This window comes from Aptenodytes patagonicus, chromosome 5 (genome assembly GCF_965638725.1).
Source record: "Aptenodytes patagonicus chromosome 5, bAptPat1.pri.cur, whole genome shotgun sequence".
Classification (NCBI taxonomy): domain Eukaryota; kingdom Metazoa; phylum Chordata; class Aves; order Sphenisciformes; family Spheniscidae; genus Aptenodytes; species Aptenodytes patagonicus.
The window spans coordinates 14,579,663-14,590,752 of record NC_134953.1 but is presented as its reverse complement, the minus strand read 5'-3'; the positions used below and the strand labels follow the sequence as shown (position 1 = coordinate 14,590,752).

At 39.6% G+C, this 11,090-nt stretch overlaps 1 protein-coding gene across 2 annotated transcripts in view; it reads left to right on the top strand.

The window, feature by feature from the left end:
- Positions 1-2,365: 2,365 nt before the first annotated feature.
- PDE6C (phosphodiesterase 6C) overlaps positions 2,366-11,090 on the top strand; it is a 28,567-nt gene continuing 19,842 nt past the window's right edge. For both annotated transcript variants that reach the window (XM_076338763.1, XM_076338762.1), the window contains exon 1: positions 2,366-2,845. In XM_076338763.1, the coding sequence (XP_076194878.1) occupies positions 2,366-2,845 (480 nt within the window). The remainder of the gene's footprint in view (positions 2,846-11,090) is intronic.

Genomic DNA, 11,090 nt, shown 5'->3' with positions numbered 1-11,090 from the left:
ATAGAATCATTGAGGTTGGAAAAGACCTCTAAGATCATCGAGTCCAACCGTCAACCCAACACCACCATGTCCACTAAACCATGTCCCTAAGTGCCTCATCTACTCGTCTTTTAAATACCTCCAGGGACGGGGACTCCACCACTTCCCTGGGCAGCCTCTTCCAATGTTTCACCACTCTTTCAGTAAAGACATTTTTCCTTACATCCAATCTAAACCTCCCCTGGCACAACTTGAGGCCATTTCCTCTCGTCCTATCGCTTGTTACTTCGGAGAAAAGACCAACACCCACCTCGCTACAACCTCCTTTCAGGTAGTTGTAGAGAGCGATGAGGTCTCCCCTCAGCCTCCTTTTTTCCAGGCTGAACAACCCCAGTTCCCTCAGCCGCTCCTCATAAGACTTGTTCTCCAGACCCCTCACCAGCCTCGTTGCCCTTCTCTGGACACGCTCCAGCACCTCAACGTCCTTCTTGTAGTGAGGGGCCCAAAACTGAACACAGTATTCAAGGTGCGGCCTCACCAGGGCCGAGTACAGGGGCATGATCACTTCCCTACTCCTACTGGCCACACTATTTCTGATACAGGCCAGGATGCCATTGGCCTTCTTGGCCGCCTGGGCACACTGCCGGCTCATGTTCAGCCGGCTGTCGACCAGCACCCCCAGGTCCTTTTCCGACAGGCAGCTTTCCAGCCACTCTTCCCCAAGCCTGTAGCGCTGCATGGGGTTGTTGTGGCCGAAGTGCAGGACCCGGCACTTGGCCTTGTTGAACCTCATACAGTTGGCCTCGGCCCATCGATCCAGCCTGTCCAGGTCCCTCTGCAGAGCCTTCCTGCCCAACTTGGTGTCGTCTGCAAACTTACTGAGGGTGCACTCAATCCCCTCATCCAGATCATCAATAAAGATATTAAACAAGACCGGCCCCAGTACTGAGCCCTGGGGAACACCGCTCGTGACCGGCTGCCAACTGGATTGAACTCCATTCACCACAACTCTCTGGGCCCGGCCGTCCAGCCAGTTTTTGACCCAGCGCAGAGTCCACCTGTCTAAGCCGTGAGCCGCCAGCTTCTCGAGGAGAATGCTGTGGGAGACAGTGTCAAAGGCCTTGCTGAAGTCCAGGTAGACCACATCCACAGCCTTTCCCTCATCCACTAGGCGGGTCACCTGGTCATAGAAGGAGATCAGGATTTGCTGTCATAGTTGGCACCCAACTTAAACTCAGCCTTCTCACTCCCACAGCCCTGGCGTGTTTGCTCCTAAAATTCAACACAGTTTTCATCATTCCTTTTCCATTCATGTGGGTAATGCTGAACTTCCGATGGTAGGAAACTTCAAACATGTTATAAAGCTACAACCAGACTCGAGATTCCCTCTTTGCCCACTATCTGTCAGTTATTACCATTTTTCTGCTATTTAAGAGAGCAGAGATCTGCTTTTTTTGCCACTTTTTCTGAAGAAGGCATAGACGAAACTACACTACTTGCAGGACCCTGTAAGGTTATTTATGCTTATAGAGAAAAAATTTTACTGTCTCCTGAACTCAATTTGAATTCAAGCCATTTTCTGACTTTACTCTTTCCTTTAGACTATTTTTGAAAAAAGTTATATGTAAGTGATATCTGGCTGTGCTGAGTCAAATCCTAATTCTTTTACTCCATCTTCACCTGGGTAAGTTTGAGCAAGCTCAGACTTTTGTAAGGTCTTTAGGATTTCACCCATTTTATGTATGTACAGCTTCATAATTATTTACTTCTAGTAATCCAATTTCGATCATCTCCTGACTATTTCAAGGAAAACTAAATTTCGCAATTTTAAAATTTTCTCTGTAACATTCTGTTTTCCTCCCCTTAAGAACCTCTCACAAATACACGTGTGTACATCTGTGCACGTGTATAATGTGGGCTAAGTATCTAAGTGGAATTCCTCATATTAAGTTTCAATGGAAACTTTTGTGTGTATAGTACAATATATATACTGTGAATGAATGAGATAACATACAGGTATACATATCTACACATCAGACAATTTTATAAGGTCTAAGAATTAATTGGTTAGTTTAAAATGTTAAAATGATTCCCTTAGGATTTATAAGCTAAGAATGCTCAGGGGTTTAGTGTCCTGACATCTCTTTAATTAGCAGTCTCCAAGATCTCTCACTAAGAAGATGCTAAGCCAGCACCTTCTGTCATATCTCAAGAGTTTCAGAAGGCTTGGAAGCCACAGAGGAAGGTGAATGTACTATGCCTGTGAGCTATACAATATGTACAAAGTACCGTTTTCTTACTAGTATCAAGTTAGGACTTCTTGCTACCACTCCTGCTTTGATGGTGATGCAGTTCTAAAAGAAATCCTAAGAACAAGCCAGCAAAAATGGGTGAGGTAAATAAAGATGCCGTTGAAAAATACTTGGAGAACAACCCCCAGTTTGCCAAGGAGTATTTCGACCGAAAAATGAGGGCAGAAGTGCTGGGAAGTATCTTTAAAGTCAGCCCTGGAGATGTGAAGGAAGGAGTCAGCTTCAAAGACATGTCCCGTCTGGAGGAGTGTGACATACTTTTTGAGCTGCTAACAGAAATCCAGGATGAAGGAGGCACTATGGAAAAGATAGTGCACAAGGCCCTGCAGAGGCTGTCACAGCTGCTGGCAGCTGATCGGTGTAGTATGTTTATTTGTCGTTCCAGAAATGGTATTCCAGAGGTAGCCACCAGGCTTCTCAATGTCACTCCAACTTCCAGCTTTGAGCAGAATTTGGTGAATCCAGACAATGAGACTGTTTTTCCTCTGGACATTGGGATAGCAGGATGGGTTGCTCATACCAAGAAATTTTTTAATATACCTGATGTGAAAAAGGTAAGTAACTTCTCTTGGGGAATGGGTTTCTCTGCATTTGCTTACTCAGCTTCCTGCACAGGGCTTGTGGTAGAGTCATTCTTCAAAAACATCCTGGAGACAGAAATCCAGACCAAAAGCATGAGAAAAACAGCAGCAGAGTTTGCTTAAAATCCAGTAGAACCACACCATGTAGCCTAGTGAGGTTATTTCCAGTATCCTTGCACAATAGTTGTAATGTAATCTACTATAATAAGGGAGGAGAATATTAGATTAATAGAGACCAATAAGTACTTGTGTTTCTGTTGAACAAGGCAGGCTCCTATTCTGTTTTCCAGTATGGGCTTGCAAGTGCTCTCCCTTATCATTCCATGCTGCCATACGTGCACCTCTAAATACAATTAATTTGCAGCTTTTGTAATGAGGATGTTTCCTTGTAAGTAGGTGAACGAAGCCAGATGAAGATGATGTCAACATATATGTTCAGCTTCAAATCTGTCTTCGAATTTAAAATAGCTCCAAATTTTGAGTATGTCCAGATCCAGGGCTTTTGTTCAGAACCATCTATAGAAGAAGAGTAATGAGTCAGAGCTTCTCTGACATTTTCAAAGTTCCTGTTGAATTTGCACAGAATCACCTTCTTTAGTTATGGTCCTGATAAGGGTTATTACAAATGTTAATTAAAATGACGAGTGACCTAACAGAAGTTAAACATGCATGAATGAGAACTGCTTTAGAAACTGCTCTGAAATACATGGGGAAACATAAATGTGCTTTGATTGTTGTCGATTTCTTTAAAAACAGCTAACCTTATATTATCAAATGGTGACACCTTCTTCTCTTTTCAGTCTTATGTGGAAAAGCTCAGCATAATCAAATGATGCTAAGATAATTATGCAAGATGGCAGTCTGGCTTCTCAGAATTTCCTATACAGTCAATTTAAAATTCCGTGCCATTTTAGAGATGGAAACCACCTCCGTGTCCTAAGCTTAATGTAAATAATAAAAATCTTTATACACTGCAATTATCTATGTTTTCCAGGAGGTAAACAAAAAGTAATGTATTTTATCATGTTGAAAGTTGGCAGGCATAAAGAAATAAAGGACTACTTTTAAAGCTCAGAAACAAATGAAAATTTATATATATATGTGAAAAGAACATTCCAATACATAGTAAACTACCTCAGATATAAGTAGAAATCACAGGAGCAAACAGAAGAATGACTGATTTGAGAAAATGAATCAGTTGATTTTTAACTGACCACTGAGATGCTTTCTTCAATGGCTGCTGTTCTGACAAGAAGCGTCTGACTTACTGCCTCTTACCACCACATGGGGAGATTGGAGGATAATCCTTCTAAATTCATAAGGATGATTACATGAGAAAAGATCAGGAGGATCAAGAAAGATGTACCTCCTATCAGATACTGCACTGCTCCTTAATATCATTATGTGAGGGGTGCCCAGAGCAGGGCTGCCCAAATATTTCTACGTTTGCCATAGGATTTGTTCAAAATTTTTGTGACAAATGTAATTTGAATATGCTTATATATGAGAACCTTTCTGTCCATCTAATCCTGCTAGGTATACATTTTGCACTCATAAATGAATTCATGTCAGCTGAATATCTGTCCAGCTATTGTTCTAAGGTAATCTTTACTTAGGCATCCATTACTCACTTAGGATTACTGAGATCTACGCCATGAGGCCCACACTTAAAAATGCAGTTAAACCATGGTGCCATTAATCCACATTTGGTAACTAAATGTCATCAAAACATTGACATTTTATAAGTTAATTGCAAAACTCCCAGAGACTTCTCTGGGACCAAGATTTGTTATTTAAAAACAACCCTGAAGGTCTCAAAATTGTCACCATTTCCATTCTATTTGTAAAAAAAGTCAAGTGTCCAAATCCACTCTCCTCACACAGGCAAAGCTCCCACTAATGTCAACAGAATCTTTATCTCCGTAAGGAACCCAGAACTGCAGCTTTAGTCAGTAACACTTATGGAATATAATTAGTCCATGGCAGCAGAAATAGGCAGCCACTGAAGCCTTTATCACGTTTTTGAAAGGATAATTATTTTTCAGATCACTTTGTATGCACTTCAGTCAAACTAGATTGTCTGCTACCTAAATCCTGAGCAAAAAATGACAAGCAGACTTAAGCCAGAGAGGAATTTTGCCCCTACTGCCTTGTCAGAATACAAAATGCACAATGAATAATTCTAGATGGCTATAGTACTTTAAAGATGTCACGTTTAACCACTTTCTATTGTTGACACAATCCATATCCAAACAGCATAGTGTTTTTTAAGTCTTAAGTATATGACAACATTGACAAACCCACAGTGAGACATTTTCATGCTTCAATCACCACCCCTTTATAACAAGAGTGAATGTAATGAAGGATCGCAACAGCAATAAATCATTGAAAAACACTTAAAACTCTGATTTTAGTGCCCAGTAGCCCGTTCTTTAGGGATTATCTCCTTCTTCAACCTGGAAAGGTACCAATAAATATGGGGAAGCTCCTCATCCTGACTAATGCTTCAGAAAAGAAAAGCACAGGAAAAGATACAGACCTTCCATAATTAACTTAGTAGCCAGAGCAGTCTCCCCCCACAAGATTATGGACCTTCTGAGTGCGAGAACTAATAGTGTTTAATCCAGGATTTAACAGTAGTGAGAAATAGCAGGCCAGGCAGGACCACTACCCTAATAATTTGCCTCACATTATTCCCAGGGTTTGGCAGAGGATGTGACTCAAATATTGCAAAGTAAAATAATAGACTGCATAAAATTTGATATGTCCATTAGTATTCTTTAAATATTAACTGATAACATGGACAACATGATAAAGAAGAGTACAATTACGTTACAACTTTTGCTAAGGCAATATTTCCAAATAAAACTAAGAACTAAGAAATAATTTAACAAGGAGCACGTCTTCTGGGGATTCAAAATCTCACATTCTCAGCCTGTAAGAACCAATAATAAAGACTATATATATTTGCTTTAATCTATCATGTATTTAAATTATTGCATTATTTCTTTTAATTCAGAGATATTTGAAGACAAAGATTTAACTGAGGATTGGAAACTCAAGAAATAATATTCCTGGTTATAGTAGAGTATAAAATTATATACTCTGGTATATATATACCAGAGTATATACTCACCATATATATATATGGTGAAAAAATGCTTCAAAAGAAGTGAAGGCTTTTGGGTTAGATCCATAAAAAGACTCAAATGTTCTGATGATGAAATAACAAGCCCTCATTTTTAGAGGTTCTGCACTGGAATCCACAAGCCCCAGTGAAGTGAAGAAACAACAGAGTGTGAAGAGATTCTGGTGCTTCCAACTCGGATTCAGCAGCCAGAGCAGTGATTGTTGTGGCACCTAATTTAACCACTGGAAACATATGATACAAAACAACTTAAATACATCTTCATGTTGCAAGCACTTGTATCATCCCTTTGTAAAATGAGCCAGCTTCAGTTTGCATAAGTCTTTTTTTTCTGGGAGCTCTACTTCTCTTTAATGCAAGGGTGGGAGAGACTTTAATTTCAGGCCTGTCTGAAGTGACAGGAGTTTCAGATTTATGGGTATGTGCTGGTCCCCAGACTCCAGGCTGTCTGAGCCTGGAACAAGGAAGAAGAGACACTCCATCCCTCTTCGTGAATCTGTACCAAATTGTAAAATAAGTTAAAGATAATTTGAAGAGGGGAGAGAAAAGAGCGAAGGGAAGCATGGTTTTGCAGCACAGTGGTTCAAGCTCCCATGTGGCAGTGAGGAGACATGGACACCAAACTGTTGTCCAGCTGCTGTGTGTAAACAGTTGCTCTGGTAACACACAGCAGTGGTCCTGGGACCAGGCATTGGTCTTAGACTGCCTCCTAGGGCAAGAAGACATTGCTGGAATGAGGCACATCGATGTCAAAAATATGAAGCAGTGGGAAAGCACAGGAGAGAGCAAGATGGTCAATGACACAAATGGTTGCCCTGAAAATGGAAAGAATGGAGTCACTTCGTGGTGGAGCTGGTAGCAGGGCAGTCACTTGCTAATAAGATGTCTCAGTTCTTAACTCACGTTCTGCTAGTCCCCTCACTGTGATCTTGGAGAAGAAACCCAAATATACAACATGTTGACAGGGCAGAGTATGTTAAAAAAAGCTTCAAAGGCCAGAGGAAAATTGTTAAAGTAATTTTAGAGGGAAGTTCTTGAGAAACAAACTCAGAGTTGTTAAGATGAGAAGAAATGAGAGCAAAGATACACAATACTACAAAAGTACTGCCTTCCTGAATGTCTGAAAAGTAATGAGAATTGAAAGAAACAATCCCAAGATAAACTAAAAATGGGGAAAAAATGGAGAGGTGGCCTTTTACCTGGGAAGAACTTGCACTGTGAATGTTAATGTCTGCTCCTCCATTTTATCTTATCATCTTGATAAGATAACACTTCTCCATTTCTCTGTCTTTCCTGCATTTGTATGATTACATACTTTTGCATGTGCAATGGAAACCAAATTAACAAGGGTTACACTATCTCATTACTTACGATAGTATTACAACTGCATTTTCTGATCAAATTTACACTCAACAAATAATTTACACTGCAGACTTTGACCTGGAGTTTCCAATAGTGTCAAACTCACTTGCCTCAGGCTGCATTTTGTCATTAATCCAATCAGAAATGCTCAAAGCTTAGCTCAGTGTTCTGGAGCACAGGGTAGCAAATCCTAAGATAACATTATGAATTGGGAGATGTACTTCCTTTATTAAATACTGTGGGATGGTTCAATGAACATTAGAATGACGGTCTTCACTGTCTTTTAAGCTTGGCATAGAATAAAGCCTGTGAAAGGTTAGAAATTTTGCAGACATCTTTTTCATAATTTGCTTAAAGAATTGTGGGATATCTAAAACCAGCCGATGAAGGAGAATTCATCATGAAAGAAATAAGGTCTTTAAAAACTGGTAAAAGGAAACATAGAAGATCATATCACTCCCAAGAAAGGAAATAAGATCTGCAGGGCAAGCCATGAAATAAGAGACACAAGATGGTTCCTTCTGGACAATCCATCAGTAAGAACTTTTCAGAAACAATAAGGTAACATTGATTTTTTTTAAAAAAAACCAAACTACATAATTGTAAAGTATTATCTGCTCATACAGTCTTTTAAAATTAACTTTCTTCTCAAAATGCCTGTGGTTCCCAGGGGAGCGAGTTTTTCTCATTTATATTTATTCTACCTTATTATAGACATGAACTTACAGTTGTGTAGCTACAATTCAGAATCAGATGTGATATAGTCTCAGTAAGCAAGTTGATTTGTAACTGCCATATAAGGAAAACAAAAATTATTTTTAGAAAGAATGGCCTTATTTTTCCCTTTCACAGAGGTGTAATCACACTGTTTTCACAACAGTGACTTCTGATTTAGTAAATTCCACTGGTAGCTATGAGATGGAAATTAGGCTTATAAAACTTAAAGGAATTGAAAAGTTGAGGCCAAATGATCTAAACATAGAGCATTATATCAATATTTCATTGGTAAGAGGTTTATAATAATAATGTGTAGTAGTGTTGGTAAGTTACAGTGAGATAAAACTGGCGCCACGGTTTGGAGAATCAAGAAACATGAATTAGCTACTAATTTCAAGTGTATAGGCTAGATCCATAGTAGGCTGCCAAACCCCTCTCCAGTTACTTTCTATCACCTGTAACAGAAAGATGAACACAAAGAGGTGTCCTGATTTTCCACTCATGTATGCTCGTGCTAGCCTAGTGCAAATCCAGGACATGTTGCACACCTTAGGATATCTCTACAGAACTGATCATTGTACAGTAAATGGCTAGGTATCTTAGCTTTAAATGGAGCTAGTAGACAATGCTTGCAAATGTACTACAGTTAGGGAGTTATCAACAGATCACCTTTCCCTCATTTTTTTTAAAAGCCTATTTTATGATTTAACTGAGAGCTGAAAGTTCACCACATTGCTCTAAAAGATGGTTGGATTCATAAGATCAGGCTGAAATAGACTAAGTGTCCGCATTCATATATTCATGGGAGCACCAAGATGCTCTTCTGGCTCTGGTACTGCAGAGCACATTTCTGGCTTATTTGTCTGTGAACACGATTGTCCAGACATTGTGAAAAGTGATTTTCTTTGAAAACAAAAGGAGCTTATGTTCTCAAGAGAAAATATTTTAAAACCTTGATTGGAAATAAAGGCTTCAAAACTCCTACAATTATGTGCAAAACAGTCAATAATGAAAAGCCTGAATCTAAGCACAAATTTTTGCTTGTATATGCAAATCATGTACGATAGGAGTCTTTGTATATGCTGTGGGAATGCTGCCAATGTGTTACGAGATATTTATATCTTTCTGCATTGCACTATCTAGGCACAACTCAGGATGGCTTGTGGTTACTGAACTTTTTGTTTATTAACACAGACTTGCATTCTTTAAAATTTTCCTATCCTCTGCAAAAATTGTATGACTAAAGTGCTTCTTCTGAACACTTCTGAACACCACTGCTTGTACCTTCAGTCTGGAGTTATTAAACAAATTAAGACTCAGCAGCTGTGTCCTGCTGATTCAGCTCACTTGGTGTATACAGGTCCCTTTAAGTATTCAGAAATCTGGGAATGTCTGAAATTTTTATTTTTTCCCTCATAGCAGCATACAGCACTCTAAAACCAGGAACTTCGGCCTCGCCATTATGCTAGATGCTCTTGGTGAGGCAGAGGGACTACAAAACAGGGTCAAATTCTCTACCCGATTTACTTTATTTTGAATAGCTAAAACAGTCAGAGATTCAGAAATTGTTACTGAAGCCCAAAAACACACCCAAAACCAGAATGGTTGTGTCAGTAGGCAATACATCTCAGAGAAAATTAAACATTTCCATGCAACAACACACTTGTTTAGCAGACTGCAGGACAGTATTTGATGTTTACATAGAAGAGACAGATTGACTGGCATTTTCCCTGGATGTCTGTTAAGTGAGATACCCCTATACCTTTCTCCGAGAAAAACAGAAAACAACTTGGAGAAAGTTTGACAGAAATAGAGAAAACATCCCCTCTTCACGTGGATGATAAATTCAGAACTGGCTACACTTTCCAGAGACCCAAATACAGCCTGATACATTGAACTACAGAGATAACATATTGGTTACTTTTATTATTCTCAATGGGATTTATGGGGATGACACAGGCCGTCCTTAAAAGAATCAATTCTCTGTAAGAGAGGCCAGTCAGTAAATATAGAAAAGACATTTCAGAGTTACTTCCATACATTTAATTCCTTTCATGGAAATGCAGTCCTAGAAGGAAATCTAAAATGCAAATGTAAAAGATGGGCTGTCTAAAGGCTATAAAGAACTGAAGGAAAAAAACCCCACCCCTAACATTTTGAACACATAATAAAATCCAGTCTGCCTTCTCAGGGATGTATATGCTATAAATTCAACATATACAAGAAACAATTGCTGAAGAGGGAAGAGGGGAAAAAAGAAATTAAGAGGAACGATCCAAATAGTAGACAAACAATTTTAGTTATGGCATTTCCTGGCCTTTTCGTGCTTGATTTTACAACCTAGAAAATGTTTGTTTGTTTGCTTGTTTGTTTAAGTAGCTTTGTGTATAATTTATGAAAGCAGAAATTCCATTATGTGGCATCCTGCAACATTCTCCAGCCCATCAGCAAGTAAGGGACCTTGAGATCCACCACGCAGATCTTGGCTGTCTAAGCTAATGCAGTAATTAATAGCAGTAATATGTATCAGCTCTGTGGGTAGACATGCACTAACAAGTCAGTTACTTTACAAGTGGGTTCACAAATACTTGCTAGCAGCAGGGGATTGGTAAGGTTTGGGAACCTTGGTTCTGGGTGAATGTCCTTAAAACAGGACTCCTTTGGCCTCCCTCTGGCTGGCTGCCATTCCTATCCATAGTGTTATAATGTAGTCTGAACTTCCCCAGTTACCAGGCCGCTCACTACCTCTTGACATACTCATTTAGCACCAACCACTCATCACCTTGAGAAATCAGAAGCAGACCTGTTAAAGGAAATGCAGGGAGAATCTGCCATTGACTGTAGACCAGGACTTGAGTGCCTATCTCTCTGAAGAAAAAGTTTGAGCACTGACTTGTTAGAAGCGGCAGATGCGAGGGGATGGAAAAGGCTCAGTGAAGACAGAGTCTGGCTATTTTAGCTGCTTAGTAGAACCATGTCAGTTCTCAGAAT